This window comes from Plecotus auritus (genome assembly GCF_963455305.1).
Source record: "Plecotus auritus genome assembly, chromosome: 10".
In the NCBI taxonomy this organism is placed as follows: domain Eukaryota; kingdom Metazoa; phylum Chordata; class Mammalia; order Chiroptera; family Vespertilionidae; genus Plecotus; species Plecotus auritus.
Window position 1 is genome coordinate 16,596,745 of NC_137785.1, and position 22,399 is coordinate 16,619,143.

At 42.2% G+C, this 22,399-nt stretch overlaps 1 protein-coding gene across 1 annotated transcript; it reads left to right on the forward strand.

Moving 5' to 3' along the window:
- Positions 1–19,121: 19,121 nt before the first annotated feature.
- Positions 19,122–22,172, forward strand: LOC308235678 (cell adhesion molecule CEACAM21-like). Its single transcript, XM_080644713.1, has 3 exons — positions 19,122–19,297; positions 20,189–20,530; positions 21,783–22,172. Exons 1-3 carry the CDS (start codon positions 19,234–19,236, stop codon positions 22,058–22,060), a joined length of 684 nt encoding a protein of 227 aa, XP_080500839.1. The 5' UTR covers positions 19,122–19,233; the 3' UTR covers positions 22,061–22,172.
- Positions 22,173–22,399: the final 227 nt, after the last annotated feature.

A 22,399-nucleotide genomic window follows, 5' to 3' on the forward strand; every position in this document is an offset into this window, starting at 1 on the left:
AGGTAAATTATGATTGGGAAAAATTAACGCCTATTGGGTAATTCCCTATGAGTTACAGTGACTGAGGGACATGTTTCACTGTTCAAAAAATACAATTAATTTCTAATGTTTGGCCTATTCTTCTAGTCTTTTTATCGTACGTCTAACTCCAGTTCTCTGGATTGATATAATATGCAAATGATATAATTAAAATTCAACTAGATAAATTTTCAGAAGCTTTTAATCTCCCTTGGCCTAAAGCCCTCCTTATGGTTCTTCTCAACCTGGAATCTTCTCAACCCGGGTGCCTAGTAATTGGTAAACACATAGCTTTTCTCTTCATTAAATAGTCACGAGTTACCCGAAGTATGTAGATGAAGAGACATATGAACCGATCTTACGAAAAAGAGACATTCTGCATTATTATCAGGAACTTTTATCCAGCTTATAGGGACAGATAAATTAGTGACATTTATTTTACAGGAGTACTCTGAGCACATGAAGACTTCAAAGACCATGACTTATTTTGTCAATTGGAAAAGACATCAATGAAAGACTCTCCAACATTGTTTTTAGGGACCTTATCAGGTGCCCAACCACAAATGGACATCTGCCCCTGTCTCTGTCACTTGCCTCCACCGATAGTGAACAAAGTCTTCTTGAGAATAAGAGGTCACTGACATCAGAAATCGACAGCTATTTTCACAGCAAAAGAAACAAGAAACCCCACTGTATGGGAGAGCATATTTGCAAATGTTATCTGTGATAAAGGTTTAATCTCCAACATCTACAGGCAGCTTATACAACTTAATAAAAGGAAGATAAATGATCCAATAAAAAATGGGCAACGGGCCTAAATAGAATCTTTTCGAAAGAAGACAGAAGGAAGGCCAAGAGACACATGAAAACATGCTCAAAGTCACTAATTATCTGAGAGATGCAAATCTAAACGACAATGCAATACCATCTCACACCTGTCAGAATGGTTATCAACAACAAATCAACAAACAAGTGTCGGTGAGGATGCAGAGAAAAAGGAACCCTCGTGCACTGCTGGTGGGAATGTAGACTGGTGCAGCCACTGTGGAGAACAGTATGGAGTTTCCTCAAAAAACTGAAAATGGAACTCCCATTTGACCCAGTAATCCCACTCCTAGGAAGATATCCTAAGAAACTAGAAACACCAATCAGAAAGGATATATGCACCCCTATGTTCATAGCAGCACAATTTACAATAACTAAGATTTGGAAACAGCCTATGTGCCGGTCAGTAGATGACTGGATCAGAAAACTATGGTACATCTACACAATGGAATACTATGCTGCCATAAAAAGAAGGAATTATTACCATTTGTAGGCACCTGGATGGAATTAGAGAACATTATGCTAAGTGAAATAAGCCAGTCAATGAAAGAAAAATACCACATGATCTCACTCATTTGGGGATAATGAAAAAAGTTATAAAATGATGAACAAAAAGATAGATACAGAGGCAGTAAAGCATCAAACAGACTGTCAAATTACGGCAGGAAGGTTAGGGAGAGGTGGGAGAAATAAGAGATCAACTGAAGGACTTATATGCATGCATATAAGAGAAACCAACTGATGCAAAACATTGGAGGGTGAGGGCATGTATGGGAGTGGGGTGGGGGGGCAATGGTAAGATATGTACACATATAATACCTTAATAAAAAAAAATTAAAAAAAAGAAATTGACAGCTATCCCAAAACATTTACAAGGCCTGTATAAATATAAATTGATTTTCTTTACCTGTCTGTGAATATTAGTGATAATAATAATTACACTTGTTCTTTGGACTTTTCTCCAACATTGTATATATAGCCCAATTTTTAATAATAACTAAAGGTGTATATGATAACTTTTATATTATTAATAATACTTTTTTAGGTTTTCTCTTTTTGAGACCGGATACTAAAAAGCTAGGAAAATTCCTTGGCAAGTGGAATTAGGCAACTGAGACAGATAGCTGAACAAAGTGGCCATTTACAGCCAGATACAGAAGGCCATCAGGGTGGAAAGCCCGGGTGCCTAGTAATTGTCAAAACTGGCCCCAGGGAGGCCTTTACTTCCCTGTAATGTTGGTGATAATGAGGTTTAGACTGCCTGCCCTGGTACTGACCCATTATTAGAGACCATGACCCTTAAAGGGACATCTGGGAAAGCTGATGAAAATTCTATTGAGATCTCCCCTGAGACCCCTGCTAAATCCCCACCTTTGGAAAGTAAATAACAGTGCTCAAGACAAAGAAGTCAGTGTGTGTCCTCCTTGTGGCACTCCCCCCTCCCCCATCTTCTTTTTGTGTGAATTTTCATTCTTTTAATCTCTATGAGGTCCCCATGCAGCTTGCAACCAGGGGAGCAATGAGCAGCAGCAGCTTGTCCTGGACTAATCCCATTGACCTGCCCCCCAAACCTTTTTACCGGTGAGCTTGCAGCAGCCCCACGTAGACTCACTTCATTCCCATGTTTCTAGAGAGCCCAAACAGCCCTGCCTAGTCTCTCTGCTACTGCCTCTATCCTAAGCCTTTCCTTGTTTCACTGTTCCAAGCTGAAAAAAACATACTTTCAATATCACCTGAACTCATGTTGTGAAATCTTTTTTTTGCCAAGTCAAGAACCCACAAACTGCACTCTGGCCTTAAGCCAATCAGTTCAGGACCTGGCTCCCTTTCGGGTAACATTTTGAAACTTAGAAGGAATGCTATTGCAAAGGAAAGGAATAGAATGTGTTTGTTTTTAGGAGAATTTAGAAGTAAGTAGTTTTTCCTAATCAGTTGCTTATTTTAAAAAATGTTATTATTGATTTCAGAGAGAGGAAGGGAGAATGACATAGAGAGAGAAACATCAATGATGAGAGAGAATCTTACATAGATTGGCTGCCTCAGGCACGTCCCCTGCGATGGATGGAGCCCGAAACCTAGGCATGTGTCCTGACTGGGAATTGAACTGCGCCCTCCTGGGTCATGGGTTGATGCTCAACCACTGATCCACACTGGCTGGGCAAGTTGGTTATTTACTTACTTATTTATTTTTTTTAAGATTAAAAGCACTTTTATGCTTTAAATAAAGTTAAATTTTTTGTTGTTTAAAGTATTACATGAGTTTCCTTTTCCTCTTGTTGAACTCTCCCCAGCCACTTCCACCCACCAGCATATGCCCTCACCCCCGCTACTGTCTGTGTCCATTGGTTATGCTCATATGCATACTTACAAGTTCTTTGGTTGATCTCTTACTCTCTCATTCCCCATCCTCCCTAGCGGTTAGACATGCTTCTATGTCTCTGGTTCTATTTTTGTTCATTAGTTTGCTGTTGATTATATTCCGCAAATGAGTGAGGTCATATGATATTTATTTTTCTCTGAATGGCTCATTTCACGTAGCATAATGTTCTCCAGTTTCATCTCTGCTGTAGCAAAAGGTAACAATTCTTTCTTTTACAGCAGCGTAGTATTTTATTGTGTAGATATACCATGATTTCTAATCCACTCGTCTGCTAATGGGCTCGTAGGCAGTTTCCAGATCTTAGCTATTGTAAATTGTGCTGCTATGAATATAGGGGTGCATATGTCCTTTCTGTTGGGTGTTTCTGTTTTCTTGGGATATATTCCTAGAATTAAAATTACTGGGTCAAATGGAAGTTCCATTTTTAATTTTTTTGAGGAAACTCCATACTGTTTTCTACAGTGGCTGCACCAGGCTGCATTCCCACCACCAGTGCATGAGGGTTCCTTTTTCTTCACATCCTTGCCAGCACTTGTCATTTGCTGCTTTGTTGATGATATTTATTCTGACAGTGTGAGATGGTACTTCATTGTCATTTTTATTTGCATTTCTTAGATGATTAGCGACTTTGTTTTTTTTTTAAATTAATCTTTATTCAGATTATTACAATTATTTCTCCTTTTTCCCCCCATAGCTCCCCTCCACCCATTTCCCACCCCACCTTCTGCCCTTACCTCCCCCCGCATTGTCCTCATCCATAGGTGTATGATTTTTGTCCATTCTCTTCATGAACCCCCCATCCCCCTTTCCCCCTGAGAATTATCAGTCCACTCCCTTTCTATGCCCCTGATTCTATTATATTCACCAGATTATTCTGTTCCTCAGGTTTTTAATTCACTTGATTTTTAGGTTTGCTTGTTGATAGATATGTATTTGTTGTTCATCATTTTTATCTTTACTTTTTTCTTCTTCCTCTTCTTTAAGAATACCTTTCAGCATTTCATATAATACTGGTTTGGTGGTGATGAACTTTTTCAGCTTTTTCTTATCTGTGAAGCTCTTTATCTGCCCTTCAATTCTGAATGATAGCTTTGCTGGGTAGAGTAATCTTGGTTGTAGGTTCTTGCTATTCATCACATTGAAAATTTCTTGCCACTCCCGTCTGGCCTGCATAGTTTCTGTTGAGAAGTCAGCTGACAGTCGTATGGGTGCTCCCTTGTAGGTAATTAACTGTTTTTCTCTTGCTGCTTTTAATATTCTCTCTTTGTCTTTTGCTCTTGGCATTTTAATTATCATGTGTCTTGGTGTGGTCCTCTTTGGATTCCTTTTGTTTGGGGTTCTGTGGGCTTCCTGGACTTGTAAGTCTATTTCTTTCACCAGGTGGGGGAAGTTGTCAGTCATTATTTCTTCAAATAGGTTTTCAGTATCTTGCTCTCTCTCTTCTTCTGGCACCCCCATAATTCTGATGTTGGTACTCTTGAAGTTGTCCCAGAGTCTTCTTACATTATCTTCAACTTTTTGGATTTTTTTTTTTGCTTTTTGCTTTTTCGGTTGAGTGTTTTTTGCATCTTTGTATTTCAATTCTTTGACTTGATTCTTGTGTTCCTCTAGTCTGTTTTTGGGTCTCTGTATAATATTTTTTATTTCAGTCAGTGTATGTTTAATTTCTAGTTGGTCCTTTTTCATATCTTCGAGGGTCTCGTTATATTTATCGGCCTTTTCTAGGATATTCTTAAAAAGCCTTATAACCGTGGTTTTGAATTCTATATCCAGTCGTTTGTTTTCCTCCATTTCTTTCGTTTGTGATCTGATTCTTTGACGCCGCATTTTCACTGCTTCCCTGAGTTGGTAAGGTAGATATTTGTGCTAGGTCTCCAATATGGCCCAGTGGGTCTGCCTCCCCACTTAACCTGAGGTGGACACTCTTGGTGCACCCCTTTGTGGACTGTGTGTACAGCCTTGTTGTAATTAAGTCTTTATTGTTGTTGGTATCACTGGGAAGAATTGACCTCCGGGCCAGTTGGCTGTAAGGATCAGCTGTGTCTATGCTGGGAGTAGTTCGGTGCTGGAGACAGCCTTATAGGATTAGACTTGCCAAATTGCAATAGCCTCTGTGCTCAGCTTGGATGGGGTGGAGTCTCAGTCTTGGCTTCCTGTCAGCCTTGCCCTTGCACGCATGTGCGCTTTCAGTCCTCCGCTTTCCCCAGCTTGAGTCTCCGCCTGAGAGTCCAGACTCCCCCCACAAGAGCGTGGGTCCCCAGGGGCTCGCCTGGAACTGGGGTTCACTGCAGTCAGAACTGGGGCTCAGTGCCGTCAGGAGCCTCTGACTCCCTTCCACTAGGGAAAGCCTGTGGCAACCTCCACAGCCTTTGTGCGTACTGGCCCAAGCGCCTTCAGACTTCTGCCTTTCCCAGCTAGAGTCTCCGTCCGAGAGTCCAGACTCCCCCTGTAAGAGCGTGGGTCCCCAGGGGTTCGCCCGGAACTGGGGTTTAGTGCAGTCAGAACTGGGGTTCAGTGCGGTCGGAGGCTTCCTTCCCCCTTCCGCCAGAGAAAGTCAGCCAGGCTCTCAGCCGCCCTTCCTCTCTGCGCGCACAAAGCCCCTTTGCCGTACCTCCAATTCTCTGTGAGCTTTTCTCCTTCCTTCTAGTTTTAGAATTTTCACTCAGCCAGCTTTCCTGTGGTTCTGGATGGTGTCCGTTCTGTCTTTTAGTTGTAGTTTTGAAATTGTTGTGCGAGGCAGCAGTTTAGGTGTTTACCTATGCCGCCATCTTGGTTTCTCTCTGATTAGCGACTTTGAGCATGTTTTCATAAGTTGGTTATTTTTGAATGACTAAAAGGCGATAAACCAAGAAGAACAAGGGAAGATGTATATAGTTAGTGGAAAAGAAATGTTGAGAAAGATATTTTCTGTATGAATGCTAGAACCTGATTATGGGCATATGCTTACACTTTAACGTAGCAAGGATTACTAACTATGTTAATTAAAATAGAAGCTTTACAAACAAGGCCCTCTATAACAGCTGCTGAGACATAGGAAATTTACTGATTAAATCAGCTGTGGGAAAACTATGGCCCGCGCTGTTCTATCCTGCACACAGAGGCGAAAGAGCAGAGGGTTCTCTTGCTCTCCCCTCTGCTCCTTTATTTTGAATTTATATTAGTTCACACAAACACTCCATCCCTGCTTTTAATCCCGCCCTCCGGTCCAGTTTAAGAACCCATTGTGGCCCTCCAGTCAAAAAGTTTGCCCACCCCTGGATTAAACTCTCACTGTCTCCCTTGACTTTGGAATGTTTAGATGGTAATTGTAATTTATAGCATTGTATTCTTACAGCCTTGATCTCCATAAACCTTAAGATTATAGCTTCCGATTGCAAAACCAGCAGGAATCAGATTAATAATAAATAGCACTTGAGTGTTTCCAATGGGAAATATAGGGGCCATAGTAAACGGGAACCCATCTCATGGTCAGATGATAATAATTGAAGAGTTGTATAGGTTGCCCTCAAACTATGAGTAAATGCCAGACTAGAGGCAATATACAGAGAAATGAGACAGATAGCAAAGCTTGGATTATAGGTTAGAAATAATCCAGACTGTTTTCCTCAGTGAAGGCCCATGGAACCTGCCTGCCTCCCATTTACCTGCTTTTCACTTTTGAGAAAATTCAGCCTTGACTCCCATCCAAGGTTACAGTATTGGCCCATCCCCAATGGTCCGTTGTTCAGCAAGACAAATGCTTATACTAAGGATTCCTAGGAATGAGCCTCCTTAGCCCTGTGGGAGCACATTATCCAATCCAGGTGTTGGTCATTAATGCCTCCTTTAGATTGACTTATGACCAAAATTTGAAAGTGTTGACATAAAAGGGCCACATACTCAACCTCACCAGCTTGGGGGAGGCCTGCGGTTGGACTTACAAACTCAGAGATCTACAGTAACAAATAGGATGATCTGAAATGAAAATGTTCTAAACAAAAAGGAGCCATGGTCAGAAGTCATGTCTTAGGCCAATCTCTTCCCTAACAAAGGCCAATCTTTAGTTTAACACAGCCTGTCTACAGTAGCATACCTATGGAACGTTTGTGTAATTTCTTTTTTTCCCGACTTCCTACTGCACCGCAGAACACCTCATTGTTATTGTCATGGCATTAATTGTTAACTGTTAACTATTCTGCACCCACCCATGTAAAATTAGTATGTGTCTACTTGTTTTACTTTTTATCCAGTCTCAGAGATTTTCCCAATTTGCTTTCTCCCGCCTTCTAATATTTCACCAATGGATTTCAGGTAACCCTTTATGCCTTCTGCTTTGATTGTAATGTATAAAATAAAAAGTAAAACTCCCATTTTCTGAAGCATTTTCTCAGTCCATTGAGTTTTGGCTTTCTAGCAATTCTCATCAGTTTGGCTCAAATAAATTCATAAAATTTATCTACAGATTTAAACACTTCTTACATTGGCAGCCAAAAATTCCTACACACTTTACGTACCCTCATCTCCTGCGGCAATTCCAACTTCTAAGCAAGGTGTTTTCTATTTATTTATTTATTTATTTATTTATTTATTTATTTATTTATTTATTTTTATTGTTTAAAATATTACATAAGGTGGTACATATATCTAGTTTTTTTCCCCATTGACCTTCCGCCAGCCTCCCCAACCCCCTGTCGCATGCCCTCAACACATCATCCCCCAGTGTCTTGTGTCCATTGCTTGTCCTTATATACATGCATACAAGTCCTTTGGTTGATTTGTTTCCCCCTCTCCACAACACATCCCAGCCTTCCTGCTTTAATTTCACAGTGTGTTCGATGCTTTACTGCCTCTGTATCTATCTTTTTGTTCATCAGGTTATAATGTTCCTTATTTTACATAAATGTGTGAGATCATGTGATATTTTTCTTTCATTGACTGGCTTATTTCACTTAACATAATGCTCTTCAGATCCATTCATGCTGCTGCAAATGGAAAGAATTCCTTCTTCTTTATAGCAGCGTAGTATTCCAATGTGTAGTTATACCATAATTTTCCAATCCACTCATCTGCTGATGGGCATTTAGGCTGTTTCCAAATCTTAGCTATGGTGAATTGTGCTGCTATGAACATAGGGGTGCATATATCCTTTCTGATTGGTGTTTCTAGTTTCTTGGGTCATATTCCTAGAAGTGGGATTACTGGGTCAAATGGGAGTTCCATTTTTAGTTTTTTGATGAAACTCCATACTGTTCCCACAGTGGCTGCACCAATCTGTATTCCTACCAGTAGTGCACGAGGGTTCCTTTTTCACCGCATCCTTGCCAGCACTTGTCGTTTGTTGATTTGTTGATGATTGCCATTCTGACAGGTGTGAGATGGTATCCCATTGTAGTTTTGATTTGCATCTCTTGGATAATTAGTGATTGAGCATGTTTTCATGTTTCTTGGCTTTCCTTTGTCTTCTTTCGAAAAGATTCTGTTTAGGTCCATTGCCCATTTTTTTTTTGGATCATTTATCTTCCTTTTATTATTTTGTATGAGTTTCCTCTAAATGTTGGAGACTAAACCTTTATCAGTGATAACATTTGCAAATATGTTCTTTCATACAGTGGGCTTTCTTGTTGTTTTGTTGATGGTTTCTTTTGCTGTGCAAAAGCTTTTTATTTTGATGTAGTCCCATTTGTTTATTTTCTCTGTAGTTTCCATTGCCCTATGAGCAGTATCTTTGATGAAATTGCTTCAGCATATGTCTGAGATTTCTTTGACTGTGGATTCCTCTAGTATTTTTATGGTTTCCCATCTTATATTTAAGGACTTTATCCATTTTGAGTTTATTTTTGTGTATGGTGTAAGTTGGTGATCTAGTTTAATTTTTTGGCATGTATCTGTTCAATTTTCCCAACACCATTTACTGAAGAGACTGTCTTGACTCCATTGTATATTCTTGCCTCCTTTGTCAAATATTAATTGAGCATAGTGGTTTGGGTCAATATCTGGGTTCTTTATTCTATTCCATTGGTCTATATATTTGTTCTTGTGCCAGTACCAGGCTGTTTTGAGAACAGTGGCTTTGTAATACAGCTTGAAATCTGGTATTGAGATCCCACCTGCTTTGTCCTTCTTTCTCAGGATTGCTGTGGCTATTTGGGGTCTATTTTTATTCCAGATGAATTTTTGGAGAGTTCTTTCTAGGACTGTGAAATATGCCATTTGTATTTTAATGGGGAGTCCATTGAATCTATAGATTGCTTTGGGTTGTATGGACATTTTATTGATGTTGATTCTACCAACCATGAACATGGTATGTTCTTCCATCTGTTTATGTCTTCCTCTGTCTCCTTTTTCAGTGTCCTGTAGTTTTCCACTTATAAATCTTTTACATTATTGATTAAGTTTATTCCTAGGTATCTTAATTTTCTTGCTGTTATGGTAAATGGGATTGCTTTTTCCTCTTTCTGTAAGTTCACTATTGATGTATAGAAATGCCATAGATTTCTTGGCGTTAATTTTGTATCCTGCTACATTGCTGTATTCATTTATTAAGTCTAATAGATTTTTAATGAACTCTTTCCGGTTTTTTATGTTCAGTATCATGTCATCTGCAAATAAGGATAATTTTACTTCTTCTTTTCCAGTTTGGATGCCTTTTATTTCTTCTTCTTGTGTAATCGCAATGGCTAATACTTCCAGTACTATGTCGAACAGGAGTGGTGAGAGTTGGCATCCCTGTCTTTTTACTGTCCTTAAGGGAAATGGTTTTAGTTTTTGCCCATTGAGTATGATGTTGGCTGCGGGTTTATTATATAAGGCTTTTAATATGTTGAGGTATGATCCTTCTATTCCCACCTTGCTGAGATTTTTTATCAAAAATGGGTGTTGGATTTTGTTCAATGCTTTTTCTGCATCAATTGATATGACTATGTGATTTTTATCTCTCAATTTGTTTATGTGATGTATCACGTTTATTGATTTGCAGATATTGTACCATCCTTGCATCCCTGGGATAAATCCTACTTGGTCCTGGTGTACGATTTTTCTGATGTACTGCTGGATCCTATTTGCTAGAATTTTGTTGAGGATTTTGGCACCTATGTGCATCAGGAATATTGGCCTGCAATTCTCTTTCTTTGTGTTGTCTTTATCTGGTTTTGGTATTAGAGTGATGCTGGCTTCATAGAATGAGCTTGGAAGTGTTCCTTTTTCTTGAATTTTTTCGAATACTCTGAGGAGGATAGGTTTTAGTTCTTCCTTAATGTTTGGTAAAATTGCACTGTGAAGCTGCGTGGCCCCGGGCTTTTCTTTTCTGGAAGCTTTTTGATGACTGCTTCAATTTGTTCCATAGTTATTGGCCTATTGAGATGTTGAGCTTCTTCTTGATTGAGTTTTGAAAGGTTGTATTTTTCTAGGAATATGTCCATTTCTTCCCGGTTGTCCAGTTTGTTGGAATAGAGTTGTTCATAGTATTTTTAAACAATCCTTTGTATTTCTGTGTGGTCTGTTTTTATTTCTTCTCTTTCACTTTTGATTTTGTTTATTTGGGTCTTGTCTCTTTGCTTCATGATAAGCCTGGCTAGAGGTTCATCAATCTTGTTTTTCCTTTCAGAAAACCAGCTCTTGGTTTTGTTGATCTTTTGTATTGTTGTTTTTGTCTCTATGTTGTTTATCTCCGCTCTGATCTTTATTATTTACTTCCTTCTGCTTACATGGGGCTTCTCTTGTTGCTCTTTCTCTAACTCTTTGAGTTGTAGGGTTAGGTAATTTATTACCATTTTTTCTTCTATTATTTTTCTTTCTTAATTTTTTTTTTGATAGACCCGTAAAGCTATGATCTTCCAGCTCAAGACTGCTTTCGCTGTGTCCCATAGATTTTGGATTGTTGTGTTTTCATTGTCGTTTGTTGCCATGATGTTTTTTATTTCTTCTTTAAACTCTCTGGTAATGCAGTCATTGTTTAATAGCATGCTATTTAGTCTCCATGTGTTTGATTTTTTTGGATTGTTTTTATTGTAGTTGATTTCGAGTTTCATGCCATTGTCATCTGAGAAGATGCTCGATATGATTTCTATCTTCTTGAATTTGAAGAGACTTTGCCTGTGACCCAATATATGGTCTATCTTTGAAAATGACCAATGTGCACTTGAGAAGAGTGTACATTCTGTGGCTTTGGGGTGAAATGTTCTGAAGATGACAATTAATTCCATCTGGTCTAGTGAGTCATTTGGGATTGATGTTTCTTTGCTGATTTTTTGTTTAGAAGGTTTGTCCAATGGTGATATTGGGGTATTAAAGTCTCCTATTATGATTGTATTGCTGTGAAACTCTCCCTTGATATCCTTCAGGAGTTTATGTTTTTATATTTAGGTGCTCCTGTATTGGGTGTGGCTATGTGTACCAGAGTTATTTCTTCTTTTTGGTTTGCTCCCTTTAGTATTATGAAGTGGCCTTCCTTATCACTTGTTATGTCCTTCACTTTGAGATCTAATTTGTCAGATATAAGTATTACTACACCAGCTTTTTTTTCATTTCTATTCGCCTGAAAAACCTTGTTCCATCCCTTCACCTTCGGTCTGTGTGAGTCATTTTTCTGAGGTGGGTTTCCTGTAGATAGTAGATATATGGATCATGTTTTCTTATCCAATCTCTTACCATATGTCTTTTGATTGGGGCATTTAATTCATTCACATTTAAAGTTATTATTGATAGGTACTTGTTTGTCACTATTTTCATTCATTACCCCTGTGTTCCTTCTTTGCTTCCTATTTCTTCTACTTACAGCAGACCCTTTAGTATTATTTGCATTGCTAGTTTGGTGGTAATAAACTCCCTTAGTCCTTTTTTTGTCTTTGAAGCTCCTGATTTCTCCCTCATTTTGATTGATAGCTTTCCTGGGTACACTATTCTTGGATTCAGACCCTTTCTTTGCATGACTCCGTATATTTCATTCCATTCTCCAGTGGCCTGATGTGTTTCTGTTGATAAGTCAGTTGCTAGTCTGATGGGAAATCCTTTGAAGGTAACTTTTCGTCGCTCTCTGGCTGCTTTCAACATTCTTACTTTGTTGTTGGTGTTTGCTACTTTAATTATAATGTGCCTTGACATCGGTCTTTTGAGGTTCATTTTGCTTGGGAGTTTGTGGGCTTCTTGGATTTGTGTGTTTTTTTTCTTCCCTATATCAGGGAAGTTTTCTGTCATTTTTGCTTCAAACAGTTTTTCTATTCTATGCTCACTTTCCTCTCCTTCTGGCACTCCTATTATGCGGATCTTATTTTCTTTCATGTTGTCCCAAAGTTCCCTTAGGCTCTCCTCCTGCTTTTTAAGTTTTTTTTTCTTTTTTTTTTTTAGAAGCTGCTTTACTTGGGTATTTTTCTCTACCTTGTCTTCTAGCTCACCAATGCGGTCCTCTGTTTCTTCCAGTCTACTGTTGATGCTTTCTATTGAATTCTTTATAACAGCGATGTCGGTTTTCATTGCTTTTCGGTTCTTCTTCATTTCTTCTTGGTTCTTACAAATATTGTTGAATTTGTCTTCCATTCTTTTCATCCACCCTATGACCATTTCTCTGAATTCTTTCTCTGACAGGTTGCTTGCCTCCATTTTGTTTACTTCCTTTTCTGGTGATGCCTGCTTTTCTGTCATATGCAGGCTGTTTCTTTATCTCCCCCATGGTCTCTCTCTTTTCCGGTTTTCTTGTTATGTAATTCTGTCTCTCCAGTGTTGATTTAAAGGCACAAAATATAACACAACATGGCACAACGCACAAGCTACTGAACACAAATGTATTCACAATACCAATAATCCTAAATAAAGGTGACCACCAGCGAAAAGAGAATTAGTGGATAAGAAAGAAAGAAGAAGAGAAAATAAAGAGAGGAAAAAAAGGAGTGTAAAAATGAAAATGGGAAAACGAGATAAAAATATGACAGAAAAGAAAGAGATCAAAAAAGAATAGGGAAAAAAACTGTTTATATGGTGAAAAAACTGCAACAGAACAGCCACTAATCCCAACAAATGGCAGCAACTAATACCTAGAGATGAATGCAAACAACAAACAACAACTAATATCAAGGTAGGTGAGGGAAAACAGAAGCACGAAACAAGCAAAACAAAAAGAGAAAGCGAAACAATCTCACAAAAAGGCATAAAAAAAGAATATAATCCACAATCAAGCAAACAAAAACAAAAGGACAGAGAGAAAAAAATTTTGGATAGTGAAGAAAGAGAAGAGAGAGGTGTGTATGGACTAGGATCAGGGGCTAAAATTAGATATATAAGTAGGTTGAAATTTTAACAGGAGGTAAAAAGAAGGAATAGGGAAAATCTAAAGCAGGAATAGGGGAAGAGAAACAGGACAATAAAAGGGGAAAAGTGAGGAAGAGTTTGTTGGTGTAAAGGTAAAGTGGAGATAGAGTAAAATCATGCTAAAGGAAAGATGAAAATAGAATGTAGAACACTAATCCCAACATAAAATAAAAAGAAAATAAAATTATACGTTTTTTTAAAAAGTTTAAAATACTAATAGTTATAATACTGATTGAAAATAAAAATGTAATAATTAAAAAGATAAAATCACGTGAGAAAAAAATTAGTTTCCTAAGTAAAAGATTAAAAAAAATAAAAATAAAAATGTGCTGCAGTGAAGGTCATTCACTTCCAATACTGTTCTTTTTGGCACATCTGTTTCCTAGTCAGGACAGTATTGAAGTTCCTTGCGTTCCACTGCTCCTCAGTGTTGTAGGCACAGTCTTGATTTTAAAGCAGGCAGTACATCTTTATTTCTTATACTCCTTTATTTGTGTTTACACAAGAGTCAATTTGTGATTCAACCACTGTGTGGCAGTGTTTCCGGATTGACCTCCAGGTCTATAGGTCCTCTCTAGCTAGTTCTTAGATTTTGTTTTCCCTGTGGCACTTAATACCCGTTTTGGGGGAATGGGTTGCCCCAGAGCTGGTTCTCTGATGGTTATTCCCCACTCTGATCCCCAAGTTCCACAAAAAAACTTTCCCCTGACGTCTCTTAGAGTGTCCCCAATTGGGTGATCCTATGTATTGGGCTTAGTAATCAAAAGCAAGGATTTAAACAGAAAAAAAAAAAGAGAGAGAGAGAAAAAAGAGTCAGCATAATTGCATGAACTCCGGCACTGTACCGAAGTCTGTGCAGTCTTTTTTTCCCTTTGGGACTAAGCAGCCAGCACACTTTTAAAATTTTTATACTGTCATTTTGTGCCCAGTTCAGCCATGGGTTGCTTTTAAGAGTTCCCTTCTCTTAGCATCTGTGCGGACCCCTTTCCATGTTTGTGGATCACGCCAGCCCCAATGGCTGCTGATTTTTCTGGTCGCAGACTTCCCCACGTCCTCCATATCCCACATTGCTTGTTTCTCTCTCTCCTGCCAGGACCACAGACCTCACCTTATCCCAGGCAAAATCTGACCTTTCTGTGAGGGAGTGCAGAGCTCCTCTGAATCCACGTGCTCACGCCACTCCGGAACCTGGGTTATCTGGATTTCAACTGTTCGCTGGGTGCCATAGCTGTACTTTTTCAGGTTCCTGATAACATCCAGTGTCTCTCTCAAGATGGCGCATTCTGCATGTCAGATCTGGTCACTCTGGGAGGGAACACAGCAGCAGTGGGGCTACCCGGTCAAGGCAACCCCGTCTGGCTGTCCCCGACAGTCTGCTGGAGTATAGCTGTCTCCCAACTCACCAACAAACACTCCCTGTGCGACTACCCACTCACCCTTTGTTCTCTCACTCACACACTATCTTGCAGTCTGCCTTCCCGTCGGCCGCCATCTTCCAGCTATGTACTGTCACAATTTTTAACTGGTATGATAGTACACCTCTCACCAGGCAACACTTGGTTGTGTGGTTTCCCGGAGCACTCCTTGCTCAGGGTTTATTCCCTTACTTGGAGGAAAGAGGAACCAAAAGAAAGAAAGGAGACCGAAACCGGTTTCTGAGCGTCTTCCCGCCTGCACAGCCAGCTCGGGGAGCAACGTTTTGTCTTTATGGTGACCTGCCCTTACCTTGCATGTATCCAGAGGTCTGTTAGAGTTTCTTCATCACCACAAAAGACACTCCTAACACCCTTATAAATCATAAATTTCCAAGTATTTTGTTGCTCAGTTCTAAGAACCAAGAAATAACACCAAATATCTTTCTTTGATATCACATAGGAAGACTGAAGTTTTTTGAGGTGGGATCACTTGCCTAGAGTCCCACAGCCTGCATGTGGACTCAGACATGCCATGTAATGGCACATGGCATTTATTTTCCACCCTCTTCCATGTTCCCTCCTATATGAGGTAGACTGAAATGTTAAATACTCCATTCCCACAGTCCTTGTGATTAAGAATCCAGATGTGAATTAAACTCAGCCTCTGCAATGCACTTGTGTGTAATTTGGAAGCTGGAACGGTATGGGCCCCTTATTTTTGCTACTGTGTTGACTGATGGGTGTCCTCTGGCAGACACAACTAATTCTTTACCTGTGGGAGGAGGCTGTGCCAGTGAGACATTGAAACCTGACTTCTAGTGGCAACTCTTTAACTTCCATTTTCTAGCCCTTTAATAATTTTATAAGCACTTAATTCTTCGTGTGAAAGACTTTTCTACACAAATGTTTATGGAATGTTTGTCTGAGAGCCTGTCTCTCCTTGAAAGATAAATTTCACGAGTGCAGTGCACACGTATTTCGTGTTCTCTGTGGCATTCCCAGGGCCCAGCCTTACCTGAAACACCACAGATACTCAGTAAACTCCCATTAAATGGACGAGGTAAACCATATAATGGAAGCCGGTCACCCTGTGTGACACTTGCTGTCATATCATTTTACTTATCCACACGAAAGCCTTTGTGTCAGCCTGGGAGGAGTCCATAACCCCTTTTTATACGGGGATGTCCCAGGGTCAGGTGAGTACCCCAATTACAGTCAGGAAAGGAGGACAGGAACCTCCTAACAGTGAGGGGTCAGACCACTCTGATTTCATTGCCAGGAAATCACAGCCCTCTCCACATCTCATCTCTTCAGAGCCTGGAAAGCAGCCCATGTTCTTTCTTTTATCACAGATCCCTGACTTGGCAGACATTCTGGATTCTCCATCCCAGGTAGAGTTTCTACCAAGGCAGGAGGGTGCTCACCCTCACCTCAGGAAATTAGGGGATGACTCCCCATCCCCAAGGTCCCTGGTGTGAGTACAGCTGCCTATGGCCCCTAAAGATATCTCAGCAGGCCAAGGTGTCCTGGGGAACAAGGGGACTTCCTCAGCAGGATGGGAAAGGAGAACCCAGGATCTGGGCTTGCTTCCATCTCAGAGGTGCTGAGGGTCCCACGGGTGCCTCCCCTCCCCTAACAGAGGAACCCACAGAGTCCCCTGGTTGACACTTCATCTGGAGCTGTTCCAGAGCCTGGGCCCTGTGGGGAGCCCTAGAGCAGATGACAGACAGGGACACAGGGGACTGGATGCAACATCCCAATACTGTGATGGGAAACACAGAGGGCATTTTGGGGATCAACGATCCAGGCAATCACCCTCCCAAAAGAGCCCTCACCAGGCCATGCCTTTTAAAACCTGGAACAGCACATCCTCCTGAAACAGCATATCCACTAGAAGGGACAGCTTTCTGGACACTGGACTCATAATACTCTGGACAAAGCCAGTCCTTGCACTGGGCCCAGCCTGCCCTGGGATACAGTGCGGAGGTATGAGACACACAGGGAATGCGCCCTGGATGGCTGGCTCTTAATCTAGAGTTCAGAGCTTACCTCTGTCCTGGGCTCACAGGGAGCTCCCCCTTTAGGAGCCTGGTCAGCATTCCTAGTGCAGTACCTGTCATTGCCTGCAGGTCTCCTTTTGCCTTCTAGGGGGCGATATTGAGACACACCTACAAAACACAGGAAATGCACACTAGAACTGGGCTTTGGCTAAGCAGGTGCAGAAGCAGACCTATTTCCATGCCCTGACTAGCAGATTTTTCTGGGTCTCTCTGTCATGCCTGTGCTGTCCCACCTGCACTTTACAGAAACTGTGTATGAAAAAGGGGCTGTACAAGAAACATGATAAGCCCTGGGCAGCCCCCACTGTTCCTGCGTTCCCTCCCAAGGGGGCCCCATGGCAGGCCTGACAAGCTCAGTGAAGCACAGTGTGGTCTGATCACAAATGCCTAACTGGGCAGGTGATGGCAGGTAGTTATGTCACAGGCCCACAGCTTCCTTAGCAAATGTCAGACTTTACGTTAAGTGAGCCCTTTCCCTGTTCTTATTCATCATGGATAACATACCTTTGACATCACATACCTCTAGCAAATTTTCTTTGCTAGACCCATTGAAAGCAGAGCCTGTGGTGCCAGAATACAAGACCACAGAGCTCTCATGTTGCCTGGTTCCCTGAACAGCCTCAGTACCTGCTGTAAATGTTAACTATCCTGGACCCTCCAATGTAAAAGTAATACCTGTTTCTCCATTTTGCTTTTTATTTATTTTTAGAGATCTCCTTGCTATCCTTTCTCTCACTTTCCAATAGATTTCGTGCAACTTTTTTCATCTTCTCCTTTGATTATAATGTATAAAATAAGCCACAAAACTGCTGTTCTTCTCAGGATTTGAGATCTTGCTTGCTGTCATATGACATCAATTCAGCTGAAATATTCATAGCACTCCTCCACAGTTTTGGACATTTCCTACCTTGAGACTGTATAGGGGCAGCTGTTTTGTCAGGGATCTCTATGTTGCTCCCCAACTCATAACTGGAACCACACATGGGCAAGATGAGGTGACCTCAAAAAGTCCGCTAGGCAGAGGACAGAGGCTGCCCGAATAGTCAGGGAGGACATGGACAGGGTCAACCAACAAAGAGAGGGAGGGTCCTTGAAAACATTCCCCAAGGACCTTGGGGCCCACAGCCACCAGATCTTCCATCACAGTCCTTGCTTTGCAAGTTAACCTTCACACCTGGAAACTGCATGTCCTCCTGATACCCGTGGTGATGGGGTCTCTGTCACTGGAAACAATGGCCACGCTGGTGACATCCAGAGACAGAAGAATGGTCCCTCTGCAGTCATCACCTAGCTTGACCCATTCTCACTGTGAGTCAACTCTGTGGCCTTCCTGCTGGGAGAAAATACCATGTTCCCAGCACATTTGAGAACAGAGGGAAGACCTGGTGCCCAGCTGGGTTTCTGTGTCACAACCAGAAATAATCCCAAGTTTGGGGCCTGTGGGACTCTCTGTGTGGTGCTGACAGACCCAAGATCAAGAAGAAGCAGAGGCCAATGTTGGGGTGAGGGGGTCACCCCCTCAGGATAACATGTGCCCCCATCAGCCTTACCATTGCAAGTGGGCTCCGCACTCCAGTAAGACCCACCTCCCCTGAGAGCTTGTCAGATGCAGAGTCTCTGGTCCACTGCACACCTGCCCAGTCAGAATCTGCATTTTAAGAGGATCTGGAGATCCTCCCTATGCACAGGAGGGGACAGGGCCCCCCACCCGCACATCAAATGGTCTCATCCTGGCATCCATCCAAACTGGTCAGCTGCTAAAGCAGCCTTTCTAAAATGTCACCTGGGCATACAATGTAGAACCGGGGCATCCATGTGACAATATTCCTGAGAGGGTCCCAGGGCTCTTACTCTGAAGGGAAAAATCAAATGTGCACTGATAGGGAACTGTGGAGAATGACCAGGAAATAGACGCCCCAGGCCAGTTCTTTTGTGGACACGTGTCTGTGCATGTGTGTGTTTGTATGTGTGTGTGTTGTCAGAGGCGTCAGCAGTTTCTAGGAAACCAAAATAAGAGTAAAGGTAAACTGAAAGGGGCAACAGCATTGGCAAAAATGAGGGGAGAGAGAGGGAGGGAACTGGGCCCTGACCCCGCCCTGGCCCACATGACCAGGGAGGTTATTTTGCCCTAGGAGGAGGCTCAGCACACAGGAAGGAGAGACAGCACATCCCACCAGTCTGGACAGAGCTGCCTGGGAGCCTTACTGGACCTTGAAGTCTTCTCCCAGAGGGAGGGACAGAGCAGTCAGCAGTCACCATGGAGTTGCCTGCAGCCTCCGCCCACAGAGGACTTGTCCCCTGGCTCGGGCTTCTGCTGGCTGGTAAGGAGGGAACAATCCCTGGGAATGGAAGGGAGGTTGGGAGTCTGAGAGTGGAAAGAACTCCTGGGGAGGACAGCACTCTGGCAGGGGAGGAAGGGCTTCATGTGGACCTGAGGGAAAGGACAGGGGCGCTGAGTAGGATGAGACAGGGGGCTCAGCAACAGGAAAATCTCATGATGTGGAAGTGGTGAGGGACAGGAATACCTTAATTTGCTATTCATTTGCTTAGTTATTCATCAGAGAGTTTTGAATTTTGACAACTGACCACAGTAATAACAATTTATTTCAGGTGATAGCACAAACATTTTAACCAGGGGTGCTAAAAATTGTCCTCACCAACAACTACAAATATGGGAAAATACAACATGGGACTAGGTCAAGCCTGGGAACACTCATTCATGCACCCACAGGTGTTTGCAGCCTATTGCAGGCACTGGGCGCTCAAGATCACAAAATCCCCTGCCCACTTGCAGCTTACTGTATATGGGAGAAAATAGACAAGAAGAGATCTACTTGTGACATCAGGTGCCCATAAGTGCCCGGAAATGCACAGAGCCCGGACAGGTCAGAGAGTGAAGATAGACGGTCTTTAGAGGACGTGGTCAGGGAAGAAGGTCTTCCAAGAAGGCCGCTGAGTGTCAACAGGGATCTGAGGGCAGTAAGGAGGACAGCCACACAGACAGCTGAGAAAGAGAATTCAAACCAAAAGTATAGGTTCTGAGGTGCTGAAGCAATGGTGGCCATGTTGCTCACCTTGACCAAGAAGATGCACACACGAACTCAAACACAGACGAAGGCTGAGAGATGAAGAGAAATGCCTCATCTCTCCATCCTAATACACAGATCAAAATACTGATCAATTTCTCTCTTCCCTTCTCGTCTTCCTCTTAGCCTTCTGGATCCCGTGCACCCGTGCGCAATTTGCTATTGTCTCGACCCATGCTGTTATAGGAGAGGATGTGATTCTACGTACCGAAAATAGTCCTCCGGATGTTATAGGCTTCATGTGGTACAAGGGAGCAGAGATGAACTACACCTATTTTATTGGGTCTATTGCATTGAGTATAAGTCAATATATAACAGGGCCAAAATACAGTGGTCGAGAGTCATTAAACTCTGATGGATCCCTGCTCATAAGAAAAGTCACTCCGTGGGACCGAGGAGTCTACACGGTAGCAGCTGTTCTTCCCAATTCACACAGAGTATTAGGATATGGAGTGCTCATTGTATACCGTGAGTGATTGCTCCCTGACCTCTAGGTGTCGGGTGGGGTGAATTCTACTTCACACACAGGACTGCCAGCCCTGGACTCCCCTCCATCCCCCTCTGCATCATGTCCCTGCTGGGTTTGGGCATTAAGTGCAGGACACACACAGTGGAGACAAACTAACTATGTTCAGATTTCCCTTCCTAGATTCCAGCCCCACAGATATTCACCACAGAGAGAAGGACCTATTTGATGGGAGTGAGTCAGCAGTGTGAGACCAGTCTCAGTGCAGGTCCCTGGGCCTCTTTCTCTGATCATGACCCTGAGATAGACCTGCAGGGCTCTGTAAGGACCTGGCCTGAGGGGATCCCTGGGTTCTTCACATAGAAGCTCAGCTTGGGCAGCCCCTCTCCACACTCCTTTCACAAAGTCCTGACTCCAGACATCATGGTGAGCCTGTGTCTGGTTGGGTTTTGCCTCATGGGAAAGGCTGAGGGAGAGCAACTGTTTCCCATGAGCCAGGGTCACAAGGCTCTTGAGCTGGTCCCCAGTTGGGGCTCTACCCTAAGAGCCACGTCTGGGCAGAGTTGGAGCCTGGTCCTTCACCTGAGACTGTCTGTGGAGAGCCCAACTGGACAAGCTCCACAGATTATTAGCTGACTGTTCTGGGAGACATAGTAGAGTCCAGAGAAAGGTTAGTGTCCTAAGAGAGGAGCAGGAGTAAAGATTCCCCTGGCAGCTGCTCATCCACCAGGGATCAGCCCAGGGCATTTTCTCATGAAGTCCATCAATAACAAATGCCTCTTATTTGAGCAGTTTTCCTTCCCAATATTTATGTCAGATACTGTGAATATTTTATGAGTAGTACATTGTCAGCCTGGCAGTCAAATATTCATTTTACTTCACTGAGGGGAAAGTGAGGCAGAAGGAGAAACAGTCCCTAAGCAGAGTCACAAAGACCATGAGAAATTGATCTGAGTCAATTGAGGTCTATCTGCAGCCATAGCCCCATTTTTCCTCCAATCCCAGTGGCCTTATTAGATGTCTTTAGATCCCTAGATCAATCATTGGTTCATGTCCTTCCTTCTTAGGGGTCTTCAGTTCAGAGGGGTAGATTTGGTCTGGGTAGTGATGGCAAATTTAGAATTAATTAATTTATATTGTGGAACAAAATTGTCCTCATAACAATCAGATTCATGGCTGAGATCTTTGAGGCAGGAGCATGGCCCCAGGTCTCAAGCCCACACTCAATCATTCTCACCCTATATTTCTTCACAGGGCCAATGAGTGTGCCCACACTCAAAGCCAGCAACACCACAGTCACAGAGAATGAGGATGCTGTGGTCCTGACTTGCGACACAAATGCTCTCAAGATCAAGTGGTTATACAATGCTAAGATGCTGCGGTTCACGGGGAGGATGAAGCTGTCCGACGACTACAAAACCCTCACCATAGACCCTGTCAGGAGAGAGGATGCTGGGAACTACCAGTGTAAAATCTCCACCCGCCTCATCTCCTATGAAAGTGAGCCTGTACAGTTAGATGTCAAGTACTAGTGATACTCCATCCTTCCCCTATGTTCTTAAACTAAAAAAAAACAAAAAAAAGAAAAGTGCCTATTAGATTTCTTGTTTTGGTTGAAATTGCTTAGAAGACTTGCTCTGAATCAATAAAAACTAAAAAATGAGAGCTGGCCTTGTCATTATTTTTGATGTAAGGTAACATACCACATTGGATCCCATCTCTGGTTGGACCCATTTGCACCATCTCCACAATGAAGGGGACACCATGTGCTTCACAGGAATCTGAGCTCTCTCCCATTTCCAGGGAGACAAGGTGAGGGTGCCTGGACACTTGTGATGATGGGAATAGACAAGAGAACACCTATGTGAGAT